This window comes from Rhinolophus ferrumequinum, chromosome 18 (genome assembly GCF_004115265.2).
Source record: "Rhinolophus ferrumequinum isolate MPI-CBG mRhiFer1 chromosome 18, mRhiFer1_v1.p, whole genome shotgun sequence".
In the NCBI taxonomy this organism is placed as follows: domain Eukaryota; kingdom Metazoa; phylum Chordata; class Mammalia; order Chiroptera; family Rhinolophidae; genus Rhinolophus; species Rhinolophus ferrumequinum.
Window position 1 is genome coordinate 30,647,516 of NC_046301.1, and position 22,328 is coordinate 30,669,843.

Genomic DNA, 22,328 nt, shown 5'->3' on the forward strand with positions numbered 1-22,328 from the left:
CAGTAATTAAGGGCGTGGGCTAGTTCCAGATCCAGCACTGGCTTTGGGCAAATATTCAACCTCTCTCTGAGTGTCAGTCGACTATCTTTAAAAAAAAAAATGGGTTGGTAATAATACTCTATGTAGTTGGAGAATTGGATAAATAACATAATAAAATACAGTGGCACATAGTAAGGACTGTAGACTCATTAGCCATTTTGTTGATCACTTGAATAAACAGTAATTACATTTGTAGTTAAGGTATGTTTAGTTTAGTAGGCACGTACTATATGTGTAATTGTACCTAACTGGGAAAAGTGTGAATATGAGATATAATAAAAAAAATACAGTGAATGTTTAAATTAAAACAATTTTTATTACAGTAAAAGACACATTGCCATTAATCCCCCTCAAAATACACCTGCTCTCAAATAGAGTCAATGGAATTGTCACAGCTATATACGATGTCAGAGGGGTAGCAGACTGGGGGAGAGGGATTATCACTTTATGAGGGGTGTAAATGTCTAACTGTTACATTGTTTTGTACATCTGAAACTAATAAAAAAAAATACACCTCTTCATTTCGAACACACTTATCCCATCGTTCTTGCCATTTCCTGAAGCAGTTCTGGAAGTCGTCTTTTGTGAGTGTCTTTAGTTGCACTGTCATGGCTGCCTCCATGTCCTGAATCGATTCAAAATGTTTTCCTTTCATGGTCATTTTGACTTTGGGGAAGAGCCAGAAGTCACCTGGTGCCAGATCTGGTGAATAAGGTAGATGAGGACACGCCATAATGTTTTTATTTGACAGAAATTGCCATACGAGAAATGATGTACAACACAGTGCGTTGTCATAATGGAGAAGGAAGTAAAGACACTCAGGAAAGAGGAGTTCCAGAACTGCTTCAGAAAGTGGCGAGAACAATGGGATACGTGTGTTTGAAATGAGGGGAGTTATTTTGAGGGGGATTAATGGCAATGTGTCTATTTCTGTAATACATTTTTTTTTTATTTAAACATTCACCATATCTTTTGGTCACACCTTGTAACATTATGTGTAATGTTCAGAAGACATGAGAAGTGAAAAAGACCACTTGGTTTTCCTTAACTGGTGGGGCTTACATTCTTCTTAGGCAGAGGTTGAAATGGGCCGTTATTGCTCTGTTACATCTGGACAGCCAGTTTCGTAGTGGACCACTCATCATAGTTTCTCCACCCAGGTTTTTCCTTGAGAGTTGTGCTCACTCCACAGGGAGAAAACAGGTGGTTGAAGAAGTAGATAACATATATCGCCTTTCTTTCTCCCTCCCTTCCTTCTTTTCTTGTAATGAAACAAGGGCTACCCATCCACTGTTTAAGTGTTTTAAACTTAAAATGAGATGTCAGTTAAAATTGACAGGGTTAATGTTTCAGTCAGGTAAAGTGAGATGATTCCGCGTTAATGAGGCTTGTCTCAAACACCTGACTTAAAGGCCCAGGTGTGCCAGGAAGGGTCACGTGGGTGATGGTGAGAAGGGCTGTCTATCGCTGTGAGGGATGCAGGCTCATTTCCTGTTGGAGGACTTCAGTACCCTGTAATGTTTTTCCCGTGGAAGCCCTGTTTTCCAACAGAAGGTAGGGGGCCATCCTTGAAGTGGCTCTTGTGTAAGCTGTTCCACTAATGCCAGTCATCCAGGGTGGCCTTCCTGTGCCACCACAGCACACATGTGGCCTCTTTGTGCCATCTGTATGGAGGCTGGGTCAGTTTAAGAAACAAGGAATAGAGGGATTAACTCAGTTTATGTGCTTACTGTGTTTCCCTGAAAATAAGACCTAGCTGGACCATCAGCTCTAATGCGTCTGTTGGAGCGAAAATTAATATAAGACCTGGTCTTTGTTATGTATTATGTTATGTAAGATCCAGTCTTATATTATAGTAAAATAAGAGTGGGGCTTATATTAATTTTTGCTCCAAAAGATGCATTAGTGCTGATGGTCCGGCTAGGTCGTATTTTCAGGGAAATATGGTAGAATATTTGAAATTATGAGTCATTCATTGGTTGTTTCATTTTCATTGAGATAAATTTTGAAGAAGCAAGTGGGAGTGTTCAAAATCTAATAAATAAAGTTGTAGCAGCTAAGCCTTTCCTTGTGCTGATCTCACAAAGAGAATCGAGTAATGTAATGTAGACATACCGTCCTGAGTGTGGCCAATGCAGCACATAGGCCGGTGGTCTTTATCAGAGAATCATATCCCTCATGTGGATGTAAGCCATATGCTGACCACAGAAGTTGGATCCCTTAATTTATTGCAATTTAATAAACTTGACTAATAATACATTAATAAACATATCTAGTAGGAGTTTATGCAGACCCCTAAACAATGAAAATGATAGAATGTAGGAAACAAAAAAGCACTAGAGATGGGCTTGAGTGAGAGCAAAACTAGTTGAATGAATAACTTGATGTCTTAAGTTAGTTTCCCTGGACAGAGAGCTTGAGACAGGGATTCAGTACATGTGACTTATTGAAGAAAAAGAAAGGAACCTGTAAGGGAGTGAGGGAAGTAAGGGGAAGAAGCTGAGCAAGGTTGTGGCCTCGGGTGGTTCTGCCTTGGCAAGCCACACTGCTGACAGGGAAGGTCTGGCCATGTGGCCATGTGGCTTGTCCGGGCCAGTGAGATATGAGTGAATGTGTGGCCTGGAAGTTCTGGGAAGCCTCTTTCAAGATAGAGGACGTGCCCTATTTTTCCTTCTTCTAGTCTGCAACTTGGACATAATGGCTGTAGCACCAGAACACATCTTAAGTCCTTGAGAATGAGAGCCATAAGCTAAGAATAGTTGAGTAGAAAGAAGAAATCTGAGCCCCAGGTGATCCCAGAGTCACCCTACCACCCCTAGAACACCTATCTCAATAGCTTTCACTTAAAGTGAGAAAGAAATATAATTCTATCTCATTTAAGTCACTTTTAGTTTTGTTCTCTGTTAAACTGATTGAAATTCCTAGTTGATACTGTAAAATAGGACTGTACTAATATCTGAGAGATGAGACTTTCTGAGAGAGATGGTAAGATGCTGTAGTCACCAGAAAACATATGATGACAACTTTAATCCTTCTTGTTTTCCTTCCCAAACTGCTGAATAAGAAGGAAAATAATATTGTTTTCTTGCTTTTTCCATACCATTGAAAACCGTTATCTCTTTCAAACTGCATACATATTGATTTCAACTTGTGCTTGTTCACTTAAAGTCTGTAATACCTTCTTCCCTTCTTTCTAGATTTTCCATATGTAACTTAACATTCTATTTTACCAAAACAGAAAAAAAAACTCTCCATTCTCTTGAATGTGGAGATAAAAAAAAAAATGAAACCACATTGGTAACACCTGAAACTAATGGATACAAATGAAAATATAAATACTAAAGACCTCTGCTACTCTTTAGTAACTATTGGTTTCCACCTAACCTAGAACTTTCACGTCATACGTGTTGTTTCATTTAGCTGCCTGAATAGGCTTTATATGCAATAATAGGCTTTATATGCAATGATATCAAAAGATAGCGTTCGCTAATATATACCAGAGGGTCTCAACTGGGGACAACTTTGTCACAAGGGGAGGCAGGAAATATGTTTACTGATCTCCTAGGTAAGATGCCTAACAACGTGTAAGGTACATATCATCATCCACATTTTCTCAGCTGAGGAAACAGAAGCTCAGATAGGTCTAGTAATGGCTGAGGTTACACAGTTAATAAACAGCAGAGCTGGAATTAGAATCCAGAACTGTCTCATGACAAAGCACTTGCCTATTTCTCTGCTTCTTGCAGCAGTCTACTGGTCAGGATCCATTTCTTCCTAGCAACAGTGTGTAGAGGAGAAGAATGTGGACTCAATCTGGTGATCGTCACCCTGTCTACGCACCAACATGGATAGTCCTCTAACGAGGTTGCGCCTTTGAAGTTTCCTACCACAGAGTTAGTAATTTCAGGCTGTTAGGAATATGTCTTTCCTTGCGCTTTTGGTCACTATCAGATGGTGGCTCCTGAAATTTCTTAAAGTCATCACCTCACAACAACTCACAGTGTGAGCTTCCCTTTAAAATTCCCATGTTCAAGCGTATGTTTTATCACTCCAGTCAGAATGTTTAAAGCAGGACTAGGGCTGGTACCCAAAGATGAGCTAAAGTTTAGAAGGCCCGTTGAGCAGATGATAATTCATCCATCTTTTTGCTTCATTATAGATTAAGCATTTCTCCATTTCTCTGGCTTTGCAGAGAGAGAAAGAAATCTTAGAGCAGTCTCAGGATGGTTTGTCCCTTTCAAATCTTATTTGGAGAAGGTGGATGGAGAAATCTCAAACAGTTGGTAGGTGCCAAGAGGTCAGTTCTTTTCAAGAATACCCCAAATCCCAGTCCTCATTAATCAGTTTAGAGAGTGTTGTGGAAGAATTTTAAGCACAGGATGTTGTTTCTGAGCCAGTTATTCTCTTTTCACCAACTACGGAAAGCCCATTACTTGCTTTCCTGGGACATGATGACAGCCCAATAATGTCCGTAATTTATCCTCTTAGATTTTTCCAAAGCCAAATGGGCACAGTGAACTTTGTAACACTTGTTGAATCTGTGTGAAAGAATTTTGGATTTTTGACGGTTGTGCTCACCCAGGGTTCCACAGAATTCTGTCGCTCCCTTGAAATCAATCTTTTCATACCTCTCTGGTCCGTGGTGTGTCCTGTCAAGATACCTATGTGGCCTCATAATCAAGTGTCCAGCTTCATTTCCCTCCAGGCCCTTTGGCAGAATCCCGTCTTGTCTGTTCGCATTCTCTTCAGCCTGTACCAAGCTTGTTCTTATTTCTGGGCCTGTGACTCTGAGACTCCTCTCCTCACCAGATAGGCCACCTACAGGTCTCTTTGTTCCGTTGTCTTTGATTGTTTTGCTCTAACTTCTTATGTATCAGTTTAGAAAGGAGAAAGAGCTTTGGTGTCAGGTAGATGTAGGTTTAAATCATAGGATGGCTGTTCACCTGCTATGTGACATCAGACAGGTCACTTAAAGTCTCTGATCCATAGCTTCCTTTGTGTCAAAGAGGGTGAAGAATACCTACTATTTTGTGATTTGATGGATTAGAAGGACCACTTCTTGTATTTCCAGCAGTTCCTAGATGTTACTTTTCTCATCTGGGCTTCAAGCTTGCTGGAAAGGATAAACTCCAGGATTTTGATAAAGATGCTAACAAAGCTGCTGCTGCTTTTGCCAATGGTACAGGTTTCTGTCATGTCCCTGAGGCACCATGCTGTTCCATAATCCTTACCTTTGGCATCCTGGAGATGTCTTTCACCCCTCATGCCCATCCACTGCTCTTTCAGACAAGAGTTACTTCCTCTAGACAGTTTTGCAGGACTTAGGTCCCTCCCACACTGCTCAAGTGAACTTACCCACTCCTTCCTCTGAATCCCTGTATTTTTTTCTTTTTTTAAAAAAGATTTTTATTAAAATATAGCTAACATGCAATATTATATTAGTTTCAGGGGTACACCATGGTTATTCAACATTTATGTACCTAAAGAAGTGATCACTATGATAAGTCCAGCAACCATCTGACACTGTACTATGCCATCACAATATTATTGACTATGTTCCCTATGCTGTACTTTAAGTCAGATGTACAGCATAGTGGTTAGACATTTATATAATTGAAGAAGTGTCTAGTATTCACCTGGCACTATACATAATTATTACCAAATTATTGATTATATTCTCTATGCTTTACATCCCATTGACAATTTTGTTATTTGCAATTTGTATTTCTTAATCCCTTCACCTTTTTCACCCTGCCCCCTCCCATCGATCACCCCAATAGATCTAGTACCCATTTGGCACCATACATAGTTATTACAATATTATTAACTATATTTCTTACGCTATACCCTACGTTCCCATGACTAGTGTGTAACAACCAGTTTAATTTGTAGTTCTTAATTCTTCCCTTTGTACACTTGTTCCTAACCCTTCTCCTATCTGGAAACCATCAAAATGATGCAATTGTTGGTACACTTGATATTGTCCCAGGGACCCCTTAAAATATCCTCATTTTTGGATTCCTTTGTCTTTTGGCTCTTCTGTTTGGGTCTTTTCTGCCACCTTATCTTTTAAATCACTGAGTTGATCCTCTGCTTTATCTAATCTATGGTTGATTCCCTATATATTCTTCATTTCAGTTATTATATTCTTTATTTCTGACTAGTTATTTTTATGTTTTCTATCTCCATTTTTATGTTTCCTATCTCTTTGTTGAAGTTCTCCTTGAGATCATTGAGCATCCTTATAACCAGTGTTTTGAATTCTGTATCTGGGAGGTTTCTTGTCTCCATTTTGTTTATTCTTTCTCTGGAGTTTTGTTTTCTTCTTTTATTTAGGACATATTTCTTTGTCTCCCCATTTTGGCTGCCTCCCTGTGTTTTTTCCTCGTAAGTAGGGCTGCTATGATTTTCAGTCTTAGTAGAGTGGCTTTATGTAGTAGGTACCCTGTGGGGCCCAGTGGCACATTCCCCCTGGTTATGAGCCATGTGTTCCAGGTATTTCTCTTGTGTGAGTTGTGTGTGTCCTCTTGTTATAGTTGAGCCTTGGTTGCTGTTTGCACATCAATGGGAGGGATTGACCCTCGGGCTCATTGGTTGTGAGGACTGGCCATGACTACAGTGGAGGAGCTGTTGTGGAGGGGCTGACCCTATGGAGCAGGATTTGCTTTAGCGGGGCCATGGTGCCTGCCCAGGGTATCCTTTGGGTGTGTCATCCTTGGAGGTAGTCAGGTGATGCTGCAGCTCTGTTCAAAGCTGGCCCTTGGGCATGCCAACCCCAGGGCCATCTAAGAGGGGACCCACTGCCGGCCAAGTTCAGCTGCTGCCTGTGCCTTGCCCAGGGCCACCTAGCATGAACCACAAAGAAATCCACAGATGGCTACCACCTGTGCTGTGCTAGGAGGTGCCTTGAGAGGCCAACCCATGAACCAAGGTTGGCTGCCACCAGTGCTGGGTTTAGGGCTGTTCAGCCAGAGGTATGGGACATGTTGAAGCCAGATGCTGCTGTTTGGGTTTTGTGAATCTTTGAGAGACTTTAGGAAAGTCTTCAGCATGAGCCAAAGCAGGCAGCTTATATGAAAAAGCCACTGGAAACGGTTGGGGTATGCCCAAATGTTGGAAAGCTCTTCATGGGTAGGGGCAGGGGTAGGAGAATTCACACAGAGAATTTTGTTCCCGTTCTTGGGTTTGTTTTCCACTGAAATGAAGAACTGGGTTGGAGACTAGCAGAGTTAAAGATGGTAATTCTACTAAAAAGATGTAATAAAACAGTTAAAAATTAAATAGTATATTTTTACAGACATAAAAATTTTGATCCTCTCTTTGGATTTATCTGTGTGACCTCTGCTGTGTGGATATCAGAGATTAATACAAATAGTGCTTTTCAGGGAGAAAATGGCTACTCTTAAAGTATCTTGTGCGATGTCATTTGTTATTTTTATTTCAAACTAGTAATTCTGAAGTATTCTAAGATTTATTGTACAAACAAAAGTATTTAACACATATATAATTTTTTATAGTCAGCAAAGTGCTTTCAAGGTTTTATCTTATTTACTCCTCACAACAAATCCAGAGGTTAGGACTTTCTAATACCTGTTTTACAAATTACGTTTGAGGCTCAGAAAGATTATGTAATTTGCATAAAGCATGTCAGTGGCAGAGTCAGACTTAAAAAACAAAATCTTATAGCTCTAAGTCCTAGGCTTCTTAGAAGAGATTTAGTAAACAGGTTTTTCTCACATGTGAATTACTGTTTTGCATTCATAACATAAACCAATGGAGGTTGAAAGAAATGGTGAAAAGTTTAATGATGCTAAACATCTGTAAATGCAATGTATTAAAAATAACAAGAAAAGAATATCCATAGTTCTATGGGTTTTTCAGTCTATTGAGCATCAAATCATATTTCCCAGTGAACCATCTGCTTCCAAATTTCAAGACCCTATCCATTTAATAATCTCCTTCATCAGTGAAATGAAAGGTACATGCCTTGAAATTAACCAAACACACACAGAAGTATGTGAATATGTGTGTATGGTTTTGTTTTAAGATATTATACCTTTTCCTCAGGATGAGCTTTAATGGAAAAAAAAATCAATCAAATTAACATTGTTATTCATGAGTAGACCAGAGAGAGTTAATGTCTTGTACAATATCACTTAAGATTCAAGGAAATCTGAATAAAGGCTTTGATGTTTTGTCTCCATCCCCTGCTGTAGCTCTTTAGCACTTTCTTGTCTTCCTTCCTGGCTAAGCAGGGGATAAGCCAGAGTGACCAGGAAGAAAATGTGTACTGTTTCTTTTCTTTTCTCTTTCTTCCTCTCTTCCTCTTTCTTTCTTCTTTCTTTCTTTCTTTCTTTCTTTCTTTCTTTCTTTCTTTCTTTCTTTCTTTCTTTCTTTCTTTCTTTCCTTTCTTCCTTCCTTCCTTCCTTCCTTCCTTCCTTCCTTCCTTCCTTCCTTCCTTCCTTCCTTCCTTTCTTTTTTAAAATAAGTTTGAAGTGTACAAAACAATGTAATAATTAGACATTTACACCCCTCACAAAATGATAACCCCCTCCCCCAATCTATTACCCCTCTGACATTGTACATAGATGTTACAATTCCATTGACTCTATTCCTTATGCTGTACTCCATATCCTGTTTATATATATATATAAATTAAATATATATATAAAATTATAGTTGACATTCAGTATTATTAGCTTTAACTGTATAGGTGGACAGTGCATTTCAGGTGTACAGTGCAGTTCAGGCATCTACACCGTTCATGAAGTGGTCTCCCTGATAAGACAAGTGGCCATCTGACACCCTACAAAATCTTTACGACATTATGGATTATATTCCCCAAACTGTCTTTCATAGAGAACATAATGCTAAGTGAAATAAGTCAGACGGAGAAAGACAAATACTATATGATCTCACTTATATGTGGAATCTAAAGAACTAAATAAATGAGCAAAGTAAACAGAAATAGTCGCAGAGATACAGAGGAAACACTGGTGGTGGTTAGTTGGGAGGGGTGTGCGGATGAAGGAGAAGGTGAGGGGATTAGAAAGCACAATATTGGTATTCACAATATTGTATTGTTTCTTATATGGGGAGCTTTTAGTTTCATTAGAACATTCAGGAAGGGTTGGGATCAGAAGGTCAGGGCTGTAAATTCAACTCTGTAAGATTTCTGCCTGCAAGTGGTGGCTGGAACTCTGTAAGTAATGCTCTGGATGAATTGTCAGTTTGAGTTTGTGCTAAGGGAAAGGTGCAAAGCTGTGGATAATGCACACGATGCTACCGGTCATTAAAGCTGCCCAGAGTGCGTAGGGGACAGAGCATATCTGCACGAAACGATAAAGACAGCAATGACAGGAGCCGTATCAGTATTGTAGTATTACAATTAACAGATGATCAAGTTAGAATTTAAAGGGATCATGGCTTCAGAGAAAGGTCCATAAATCCCTATCCTGGATTGCAGTAGTAGAATAACCTCTAATTACATAAATAATCCATGGATTGATTTTTATAGAAATGCATTGCCTTGGTAGAAATGTCATTGGTATTTTGATAGGGATTGCATTGAATCTGTAGATTGTTTTGGGTAATATGGACATTTTAATGATGTCAATTCTTCCAATCTGTGAGCACAGTATAGGCTTCCATTTACTTACGTCTTCTTTAATTTCTTTCTTCAGTGTCTTATACTTTTCTGAGTATACTTTTCTTATACTTTTCTATAGTATACTTTCACCTCCTTGGTTAAATTTATTCCTAGGTATTTTATTCAACGGATGAAGAAGATGTGCTACATATATACAATATAATATTAATCATAAAAAGAATGGAATCTTGCTATTTGCGACAACATGGATGACAAAGGGTATTACGCTAAGTGAAGTGAGTCAGATGGAGAAAGACAAATTCTATATAATCTCACTTATATATAGAGTCTAAAAAAAATAAAATAAAATAAACAAACCAGAAACAACTCAGATACAGAGAACAAATTGGTGGTTGCCAGATGGGAGGGGGTTTGGGGGATGGGCAAAAAGGTGAAAGGGATTAAGAAGTACAAATTGCCAGTTATAAAAATAGTCATGGGGATGTAAAGTACAGCACAGAAGTATAGTCAATAATATTGCAATAACTACGTATGGTGTCAGATGGGTATCATACTTACAGAGGTGATCACTTGGTGTCTAAATCACTGTGTTGTATACCTGAAACTAATATAATATTGTATTCAACTGTAACTGAAAAATAAATTTAAAAAAATAATCTAGAAAAAGATAATTAAAAGAAATGCATTGCCTTACATACTTGCCTAGAATGACTGTTACGTACTTTTTTTTTCTTTTTTTGCCCAACCACACAATTTTGTGAAATCTTCCAGATCTTTTTACCCCTTAGGTTATCATGTCACTATAAGAAAGCTCTTAATATGGATGTAAGCTTAAGGATTTCATTGTGTACTCCGTCTACCAGATTATTGTGAAAATATTACCAGTGGAAGAGCCCTTTATTATACCATTTCCTTGAAATAATTCTTCATTATTCCCATCCTTTTTTATTAAAAAGCCAATTTTTATGCATAAGCAACAATTTCCCATGATCCTCTGATAATTCAAAGACCTTCAGCCAAACACACAGCTATTTATTGTCTTCAGTTTATAAGACATACAGAATCTTAGTAAAACTCGTTGAGAATATGAATAAGTCACACCTGCAGATTCTCTTTTATTCACGTACTAATTTCTCTTTCAAAAGAAAGAAAACTTAAATATATATAAACAACTCCACACATAGACCCTGCTTTTCTATATCTTGTGCTGAATGGGGAGGGCTCAGATTTTACCAAAAACCATCCACCTAGCAACCTGTTTTCTTCGTGGAGAATATTTTAGAAGGAACAATAATGCTATTACTATCATGTCTTTATGCAAAAAAGGATGGGAAGTAGTCATGCAAGAAAAGCCCTACTTGTAAGTGAAGGAGGAAAAATTGAAGAAGGCAAAGTGCCGTTCTGGAATGTATATTTATCCAGGCTCTTTGATTCCACTGGAATGTGAGCTTTGTGAAAGGGGGGTTTGCTTTTATTTATTGCTGTATCCTCAGCATCTGAAAAAGTACTTAGTACGTGTTAGGTGCTTAATAAATAATGTGTATACTATAATAATAGTTATATAGTACAAACTATAAGTAATATTTATACTGTAATAATATATACTATGTACTATAATACTTATGTGAATACATAACTTACACAGAAATGAAATAGATATTTTAATTTGGTATTATGCATTGTTTATTAGAGGCATGGGCTGGTTCATTATTATTATTATATATTATTAAATTAATATTTCGGTGTCATTATTAGTATTGGCTCTTTAAGCCACTAATTAGTTCCTGGTCCCTGTGTAGCTTTTGTGCATCCAGGAGAGGATGGAATTCTGAAGGTGGGAGAGTGGGATTTCTAGGAAGTCAGCTAAGCTGGGGGTGTGAATAAGTACACGTCAGAAATACACCCCCCCAACACACATACATACGTACGCACGTACATACATACACATCATAGATAGCCTATGGCTTGACCCTAAATCCTACTAGTTTACCACTTAAACCTCTATTTTTGGTCTGCAGTTTTGGTCATGAATTCTAGCTTGTCTATCCATTAATTGACATAATAAACCCTTGGTGTCCTCAACTACTGCCCTTAACCTCTACTAGTCAAATGTATGTGCTCATTTGTAGTTATTTCCTCCAGCTCTTAAGAAAGATTATTTTATTTACATTTGAATTTACATTTACAAAGTAAATGTGACAAAACACTCCAATATTGATTGCAGGGCCTTGAATCATAAGATATAAACTCATATTCTTCATGCAACAAATATTTGTGGAAGTAAATCTGTCTGGTGCTATCCCAGGTGCTATAGCTGTAAAGCTCTGCCCTCTGGAGGGCTCACAGAGGAGGAAGAGGGACAACCACATAATGACAGTTATGATGGCAGTGTGATGAAACTTGTAAGAGAGGGACCTGCAAGACCCAATGGAAACTAAAGGAGTCCGTGACTGTCACAGCTGTGAGGGGTGTTTAGGGAAGGTTTTGCCGAGGTCAAATGCTTTGAACTAAGTCTTAAAGGCTGAAAAAAAGTTCAATGAAAAGTGCGTGCATGATCTGGTGGGGTGGATGGAGCCTTGTCTACGATGTACCTGAGAAAGAGTATTTTAGAAAATTCGGGTTTTCCTCACTCCATTACTGGCATTAAAATGTTGCTGACAGGTTATACAGGAACCTTGAAAATATCTGGGCAAACACTAAACCCTTGCTACTCAAAGTGTGGTCTGGTAACTGCACCACCCATGAGCAGGTGAGAAATGCAGAATCTCAGGCTCACTCTGGACCCACTGAACTAGAACCTGCATTTTAACAACATGCCCAGGTGATTCGCATGTGTATTCAAGTTTGAAAATACCAAACTGTTCCTTTGGGAAGACTGACTCTTCTATTGGAGGAGTTTGGGAGCACTTTTTAAAACTGAAACTGATTCTTGAATGATGAAGTAAACACGAGTGAAGTTTATTTTCACAGCAGTATGGAGAGTTATATTAAGCCTATGGCTATTTAACTTTGGGGACTAAGTTATTCAGTTAGAAATTGGCCACCATCTACACTTGAGCTGCTGCAACAGGCTGGGAAGTGCCCTTCGCTAACTTTAAGTCCCAGGTCTTTCTTTGATGAGGGTGTGACCTTAGCCAACTCTTTAAACTCGCTGCGGATCCGTTACTTTGTCATTTATAGGCACCTCCTATGTGCCAGTCCATTATCCCATTTCCTTATCTGCCAAGTGTGGGACAGTAATACCTGCCACACGGGGTGTCTTATTAGGACCCAAAGAAATAATGTGTATCACGGTGCTTTGCAAGTAATAAATGGAATAGGTTATGATTTAAATATCTACATAGAAAAATACATATTTATAGAGCATCTGGTATGATCCAAGATTGTGACGAATTTATGTAAGTGTGGTGACATTTGTTATAATTAAAATAGGCAAAGCAAAACAGATACATTTCATGCTTATTTAAGGTGAGAGGTGTCAAGATGAAATTGAAAGACGCTCTCCGCACACAAGTCACAGAGAACATGTGACACTGGCCTTGTGGTCCAGTCCACCCCAGTAATCCTTTCTGCTTTCCACTTTCCCAGGCATGCGCCAAGGCAACGACTACGGCTCTCAGTACCGTTCAGCCATCTATCCGACCTCCCCCACTGACCTGGAGGTGGCCCTGCGGTCCAAAGAAGACTACCAGAAGGTAGGGTCTCTGTTCGCTCCTGGCCCTCCGCTGTCGGCCCCCCGCCATTGGCCCTGCCAGGGTGAACCCTACCTGTAGAGGGAGCATCTGGTTCATTTCACCTAGCACTGTGTTTCGGTTGCACATTTTTGGGTCATTTCTGCTAGCCTCTTGGAATAGAACCACTCTGCTCCATAAATGTGCTAAATGAGATTTTAAGAATAGGCCCTTCTGCATTTCTCTTTAAAATCAACTTATTCGGATGAATATGTTGCTTAACATATAGTCTCTCTTTGTCTCTCTCTGCCTGTCTCTCTGAATCATTCTCTTTTTCTTTCTTTCTGTTTGTTCCCGCTTCCATAACAAAGTACCATAGACTGGGTGGCTTGAACAGCAGAAATGTATTGTCTCACAGTTGTGGAGGCTGGAAGTCCAAAATCAAGGTGTTGGCAGGGTTGGTTCTTTTTGAGGGCTGTGATAGAAGGATCTGCTCCAGGCCTCTCTCCTGGGCTTGTATATGGTCCTCTTTTCTCTGTGTCTCTTCATATCGTCTTCCCTCTATGCATGTCTGTTTCTGTGTCCCAATTTCCCCTTTTTAGGACAACTCTAGTTATATTGGATTATGGCCCAACCTAACGATCCGATTTTAACTTGATTACCTCTGTAAAGATCCTGCCTCCAAATTCTGAGGTACTGGGGGTTCGGACGCCAACATTTCTTTGGATGGGGGGACACACAATTCAACTTGTAATGCTCTTTCTCTCTTGCCCATACCAGTAGATTGAATTATAATAAAAATATTTCTCAGAAATATAGACATTACATCATAAAATAATTTTCACTAGTAACTTCTATTATATTTTAAAAATCTCCTCCAATAGAAATGTAGTCCTTTTAAAAATAACCTCAGTTGCTTTAATTTTTAGGACTTTGTGATACTGTTTAAATTTTAATTATTGTTATATTTTCTGACTTGGATTCACATTTAACAACATTTAGCCAGTAGCTACTGTAATGCTGCTCAATTTTAGAATTATGTAAATAATATAATGTGCAGCAGTTCCCAGGAGTGGGAGGGTCCTCCACCTACTCCCCATGGTGGCAGAGGTGACAGTAAGAAGGAGGCAAGGACAAGAGTTTATCTACTGATGAAAAAGTAGCAGGACATGCAACTCATGGTCAGTTCATGTCCGAAAAGCAGAGAGGGCTAAAGGAGATGCTAATAGGCCCTCATTAATTGCTCAACACGTCCCCCTTCCCTCCCCAGGGCTGTGATGTCTACCTGGGTGATAATGGTAGGCAGCCTCTAGCATGGCCCTCAGCGTCTCTGCCCACGTGTAATCTCCTCTCCTTGAGTATGGGCTAGGTTTAATGACTCACTCCTGCCGAATGACTGAAGTGATGGAATATTACTTCTGAGATGAGCTTATTAATGATTGTGGTTTCCTTCTTGGGGGCCCCTTCCTCCGACTACCTCTTGGATCACTTGCCCTGGGGCAAGCTTGCTGCCATGTTGTGAGGCAGCCCTGTGGAAAGGCTCATGTGGCAAGGGATGAAGGCCTCCAAGAACCACTTGAGTGAGCTTGGCAGCCCCTCAACCTCAGTCAAGCCTTCAGATGAGATTGTAGCCCCGGCTAACAGTTAGATTGCAATCTTGTGAAAGACCTCAAGCCAGGGGCCCCTAACTACGCTGTGCTATATGTAGAAATCACGAGATAATAAATGCTTGTGTTTTTAAGCTGCTGAGTTTTGGAGTCATTTGAGTATATTCTTATTTCTATTCTAAAAAGCTTTTAACTATAAATTTTCCTGTCTCATATCCCTTTTCATCCTGCTTTTTCTGATAATTGTGGGCTTACCTAGACACACGATGTGGTGACAGTTACGCATGTAGCCTCTAGCATCCAGTTATCTCAATTTGTGTGTCAGCTGCGTTCCTTTTTATCAAGTACCTAACACTTAGAAAGCCGTGTATCTTATTTACTCAAGCAAACCTATAAGGATGAGCGACCTCATTATTACCTCCATATTGTAGATGCCCGAAGTCCTGAGGTTAAGTTAGTGGCATTAGAGAAATAAGACTGGATGCACAGAGATGAGTGAGGGTTGTAGGACACCAGGCCAGAAGTGATGGGCGCTTTGTCGAGGATGGTCAAAGTACGAATGGAATGAAGGGCTACTGAGGAAGTACAACTCATAGACCTTGGAGCTTGATTGGGAGTGGAGAATAAATGAAAGTGAGGAGTCCAGGGTGACTTACTGGCTTCTGGCTAGTGGTGATTTGTATAAAGGTATGGAGGAGCAGAGGCGGACTTGTGGGGGCGGGGAGGTAAGTTCAGTTTGGCAATGTGGAGTTTGAGGTACCCATGATGTGGATATCTAGACGGTTGCTAGGAGGAAACATGGGCTGTTCCTACCTTGCAGGGAGGGTAGTTGTGACTGTTAACTGGGTTAAGGCTTATAAAGCACAGGGCCTAGCGCCTAGTAGGTTGTCAGCAAATGGTGGTAGCCCAACAAATGGGGGTTAACTTATATGTGGTACAGGAAGCCCATATTTCTGACACAATCACTAGGAATAGTGATAAAGATGAGAGAGCGTCAACTCCAAGCAAGAACTGAAAAATTAGTTCTGTTTGGTTTAATTTCACTGTATTTAATGATAAAGGCAATGTTAGAAGTTGATACTTAAAGTTACCTCTAATTAATGCTACACATAAATTGCCTATCGTCATGATTCACAGTCCTTTAAGGTACCAATGGTAACACTAAAAGACTCTGGCAGGATATTAATTTCCCTCTAGAATGTCTCAAAATGAGATGATATTCTGGTGTTTATTCAAATGAAGATTTTTTTAAGTTTAAATGGTCGCCCATGTGATGAAGAGGCTGACTTATACCTAATTTTCTGGTTTCTACCCCAATAGTGTCTTACCTGTGGCTTTGAGTAGAACCCACGTTGATATTAGATAACTGGTACACATATGAAATAAAACTTAGATATTTAATATCAATTAACTGTTTTAATAATGTCTCTATTTTTCGGTAGATTTGGGGAATTTTAATCTTATATTCTAGACAGTTGTTCTAACCAAATGCTTTTTAGGTGTTCTGTTCCTAAGCATGTGGGAATTATATATAACAGCTTTATCACCAACTCAGGGAACAAATACTGTCACACCTCTTTTATTTGATCACATAAATAAAACTGGCCCTGGATTCCACTGAAGGCAGAGGGTGTATCAGTCTGGCTCCCTGCGTGGGAGACTCAAGATTCCAAACCGTGTACCCCTGTGTTGGTGCCTTGCCGGGGCACGGCCTGCATGGAGCACAGGTCCTCATGGCCATCAGAGGTGCTGCCCCAGGAACTGCTCGCTCCTTTTCCTTTCTGGAGATGCACAGCATGAGGGTCAAATATTCTCCCTTTCAGCCATGACCGGAAAGAGCTGATTGCTGTAAACCACAGCCCTAGGGCCCTTTGGCTGAGCTCTGTCAAGTGCAAAGCTCTTTTAATGCCTGGCACAGCCTTGCCCAAGGGTCCCCTCCAGGAAGCCCTAGGTCAGGACTGATCCTTCTGTACCCACTGAGCACCAGGAACTACCGCCCTCTTTCTCCCCTTTTCAGATCTACACAATGAGGGAACAAAGCATTTTCCTTTTCAGGGACCAAAGTGTCTCATTGTGTCACTTACCTTGGTGAGCAGGACAGCTAACTGTGCACCTGCACGTGAGTGACCACTGTGATTTTTATCTTAGTCTGGGGACCCACAGAAAGCAGAGTCTGTGACAAAGCCGCCTGTGTGAGGACTGATTGGTTCACGTGGTGCCATGGAGCAGGAGGGAAGGGAAGGGGGCGTGGAAAAGAAAAGGAGGGAGAACCAATTCAAGATGGCCCCTGGTATTGGTAACCCGTTGTTTGGTCCTTATGCAATGGCCACTTATTCTGGGGGAGGAAGGAAAGCTTATGTCCATTGGATGCCATCTCCCGTGGGTTCACGCTACATTTCTGGGTTGCACGTGTGTAGGCCCAAGGTACCGTGTCCCCGGGGAAGGATGCAGGAGCTAAGAGGCACATGGCATGCGTGTGAGGTGGGGTGCTGTAGGGTTGCACCTGCATAGAGCTATTTAGAGTCCATGCAGGGCCGAGCACTGAAGTGGGGGAGAAGAAGAAGGTGAGACCAGGAGGATGTGAGCTGGTGCATGAGAGGTGCCCAATATGACGGTCTACAGGGGGTCTTTCACTCCACCCCACCCAATCCCGGCCACGCAGCTGACTACAGTGTCTCAATGATGGTTTACCACAATTCAGTGACTTTCTGGCATCTCTGTTAGAGCAGAGAAAGAAAAAAGAAGTTTGATTTTCAGCAGGAATCCTGCTACAATCATATACTTACATAATACACAGTTACACATGTACATGTAGTTTATGTAAAATATTTATATATAATATATAGAGCTAAGTAATAATGAGGATGATGCTAGAACAGCAACAACAATACCAACTGAGTACTTACTGCATGCTGATTACTGTTTTAAGCACTGTATATAAATGTAGTCTAAATGAAGTCATTTATATATCTCTCACCATATTTATCTATATACAGAGGTAAAACAGATATACTTAGATATAGGCATTATATATCTATAAAAATTATATGCATTCATGTATCTCTTGTTTCTAGTTTTGAAACTTGTATGGGTTTCCGAATGTCCATTCAATTGGTATAATTGCTAATTTTTTTTAAAAAATCCGTAATTTGCAATGCCTATGAGAGGTGATAGAATTAGCTTTTACACCATAAAGAAGTTGATGTGTACTGTTACATTTACCTTAAAAAATAATGTCGTTTCTAAAACATCCCACAGAGTAGGGAGAGAGTCTCAGGTATCACCAGTTGCTTTAATAGTTGAGTGAAGGAGGGGAGGAAACTGAATAGGTGACCCCTGGAATTGGTTTTCCAGTGTTTTCTATCAAGGGTAACCTTGAACAAATTCCTGAAATCAGAGGTCTGTAATTTAGGATGAGTCATTTCTTAACAATACTACCGTGTTTCCCCGAAAATAAGACCTAGCCGGACAATCAGCTGTAATGCGTCTTTTGGAACAAAAATTAATATAAGACCTGGTCTTATTTTACTACAATGTAAGACTGGGTCTTATATAATGTAATATAATATAAGACTGGGTTTTATATTAATTTTTGCTCCAAAAGATGAATTAGAGCTGATTGTCCGGCCAGGTCTTATTTTCGGGGAAACATGGAAGATTGGGGTCTAGGATTCCGCAATCTCATCATAAACATTTAGGTTTATTTCTAAGAGCGGGGAGATCCTGCAGGTGATTTCTATGCATTTTATATCAACATACTATTTTCGCCTTTAAGAGTTGGCATATCTGCCCCTGTCACTACATTCTGGGAATTCATCTTTTTTGAGCCCTGGTGGGACCCCTATGCCTTAACTATAACATTGACTTAGGTTACTAATTTAATAGCCTTCACTAGTTTGCCCCCAGTGACCTCCTAGTAACCAGCTTCTTCAGCAACTTCTTTTTATGTGAAGTTTAGAGTGACAGTATTGCTTACCACGGAGCAGCCATTTGAACATAAAATTAGCTGATTTTATCACAGGGACCAATTGTTGAGCTAATTAGATGTGCAGTACTGCTGATGAGCTAGAAACCCGAAGTGATTTTCCATCTAAACTGCGGTTTTGTGCAAAGTTGGCCGGGGTGTAGATACCAGGCTCACCCACAAGCCTAGGAAGGGGAAAAGGACTGAAGAAGTTAGTTAATTTCTATTCAGATTAGAGGAGGCTGGAGAATTTTACAGAAGAGGGTCAGGGTGAAACAAACTTCACGCTGCTTCCTTGACCTTGAAAGTGCTGGATTCCGCTCACGGAATTTGACAGCTGCTCCCTGTCTTTGGTGAGCTGAAGACTTTGCACAAAATGTGAGGGTGTTTCTTGCCTTTGGATGAAGACGTCGTAATATTTTCTTAACTGTATTTTCATATTTTTTCCTTAGAGTTTCATGGTAGAATTATTTGCTTATGGTATTAATTGGAGCGGATAATCTAATGTATTATTAATTGTTTTGGATTATCAAATGTTGATAGTGTACCTCCCAAGTGAACCTCTCATGACATACATTTTCTAATATTCTAAATTAAGTTGTGGACTCTGGCAAGAGTGGGGCATGTGCACATGTGATTCTTACGTCCTGAAAGTGCACCTCTTCCTCATTTAAGAATTAAATCTTTTGGTCACTGATAGATTATGTTTCTTTAAACTTGATAGAGAATTCATAAATCTAAAGATTGTTCTCTCGGCCACATGGCCTGCCTCCTACCTGACTCCTCAAATCTTCAAACAGCATACTCTTTCTCTGGATAACTTTTTTGGGTGAATGTTCAATTCCCTACCATGTGGCAAACATAAAACAGTGTTTATAATCGGTCTTTATTATTTTCTCAGTCTCTTTGTTCATCCATCCACCATCCATCCATCATCCATCCATCTATCCATCCATATCTTCATCATTGCTATAATCTCTTAGGTATTTATCATATTTTATCTTAAATTTCAATTATTTGGCAATAAAGTGAAAGACAAAATCAGTATGCAATGATTGGATCACAACAGCATTTTTTAGAATTGCTTCAGCTTTGATTATTTAATTTTCTTCCCTAAATTTTAAATTCATTTTATAGTTTTGTTCAGCTTTGATTATTTAATTTTCTTCCCAAAGCACTCAGAATAAATAGTCAGTGATTCCCCATGCTCTCCAGTTAAACCCTGGCAAGTTATTGTTTGGCTGCTCACTGTGTGTTTGTGTGTATGAGTGTGTGTGTGTGTGTGTGTTTGTGTGTGTGTGTGTGTGTGTGTGTGTGAGAGAGAGAGAGAGAGAAACAGCCTTCATTTCCAAATAACCTACCTGTCTGTTCTACCAATTACGTTTTTGCTTCTTTTTTCTAGCATAGTCATTTCTGCACCATCATAAATGTCATTTCTACACCAATGGTGCTCAAAATTTCTGGTCCAGAACTACCCTCTGGGTTCCAGATCCCCATATTCTATTGCCTATGTGTTATTTCTACTTACTTGTCAACATAATATTTCCTAAGCTAAAGGCTTGAGTCCCACCCTGCCCCCCAAACAAGCCCCAGAGCGCCTTCTCCCACCCCACCCACTGACAGCCTTCTCAGTCATCTTTTAACTTGCCTAAGCAGGAGTCATAGCTGATTTACCCCTTTCCCTCACTCTTCATCTCCAATTAATCAGATTAGCCTAGATTCTACCTCTAAAATATATCTCCAGTGTGCCTGCTTCTCTTTCATTTTCGTGTTCACTATCATGGTTCAGGCCGCTGTCATCTGCTCCTAGACCAGTGGGCTGCTTACCTCTCTCCACACCACGTACCCCGACAGGGCAGCCAGAGCATTTTCCTAAATCTAATTCCAATCATGTCCTTTTCCCATGTCAAACTTATCCATGGCTTCCCCATGACATTTAGAAGAAAATCCAAACTCCTTAGCCCACCAGGTCCCACACAGTCATTTTGCTGTCTTCTCATAAGACGTGTGTAACTTCTAGGCAGAGTGCCTAATTAATCATGGCCTATCTAAGGATTGACATCTAATTCTTGTTCAGAGCTCAGAACCTTTGAATAAAGCTCGAGAATGTCTAGAGATCTGGGGACTCAGGACGAGAACCATAGTCCCTCATAGAAAATGTTATAGCTGTGCAGTGAACATCGTAAAAATGGTTTTATATTTCTTTGTATTTCACTTCTGCGTGGACTCACTGTTGCCACCAAGAGACCAAATTCAAGAGGTTTGAGGAATTGCCGCTTCGTTTAGTATGTGTTATTTACCTGTAGGAATTAACTACTGCATTGATCCTAGTGTTCCTTACCCCAAAACCTCTCTTGCAAACTCTTTTGACACAAGAAATTGCTAAATATCACAATCATCAAACAGTACTTGCTAAGATGAAGATAGTGTTTGGCATATGAAATTGTCTTCCCTTCTCTAATTTTCCAAATCTGACTTCTTATCCCTGTCATAGTTTCCTATGGCTACTGGAACAAATTTCCAAAAACTTGAAGGCTCCAAACAACAGAAATTTATTCTCTCACAGCTCTGGAGGCCAAAAGTCCACAATCAGTTTCACTGGGCCAAAATCAAGGTTTCAAATGAAGTTTATTGTACGAAACTGTGTTACACACAGTCACAAAAGCCCCCTGTCACAAATGCTCTTTCTTGTAGACCATTTCCTAGGAACTATCCTGACATTAAGTGAGCTCTTTTATTCATCCTGTTTACCCTGCAGCCCGGGACTGTGCTTAGCACCTAGCAGATTGTCAAGAAGTATTTGTTGACCTGAATTGAAAAGATGTATGTAGCCGGATAAAGAAGACCGTTGTTACCCCTCGTTATAGACTGGATGTTTGTGTCCCCCCACCCACCAATGCTTATGTTGACGCCCTAACCCCCGATGTGATGGTATTTGGAGATGGGTCCTTTGGGAGGTCATTAGGGTTCGATGAGATCGTGAGGGGTGGGACCCCCATGAGGTGATCAGTGCCCTTATAAGAAGAGACACCAGAGAGCTCGCTCGCTCTCTTTGCGTCCCATGCACACAAAGAAGGGGTCATGTAAGCACACCGTGAGATGGTGGCTTTCTATATGTCACGAGAAGCATCCTCACAATGAAAGCTAGCACCTTGAGCTGGGACTTCCCAGCCTCCAGAACTGTGAAAAATGAATATCTTTTGTTTTATGCGACTCAGTCTGTGGTACTGTGTTATGGAAGCCCATGGAGGGGTGGGAAGAACCACGGCCTTGGAGGAGAACACATGGCTGGGGTCCTGCTCTGCCTTTACTGACTGATCTTGGACAAGTCTTTTCTTGGACAACCTCCAGTTCCTCATCTATAAAATGGGGAAAATAAGAACAACAAAACGTTTTATAAATCTTAACAGTTTTCGGTGCTGTTATATTCCCTGAGT

General features: G+C 40.1%; 1 protein-coding gene across 3 annotated transcripts in view; it reads left to right on the forward strand.

Annotated features, from left to right (window-relative positions):
* Positions 1-22,328, forward strand: part of MSRA (methionine sulfoxide reductase A) — a 336,169-nt gene that overhangs the window by 236,301 nt on the left and 77,540 nt on the right. For all 3 annotated transcript variants that reach the window (XM_033135137.1, XM_033135139.1, XM_033135140.1), the window contains one exon: positions 13,238-13,344. In XM_033135137.1, the coding sequence (XP_032991028.1) occupies positions 13,238-13,344 (107 nt within the window). The remainder of the gene's footprint in view (positions 1-13,237; positions 13,345-22,328) is intronic.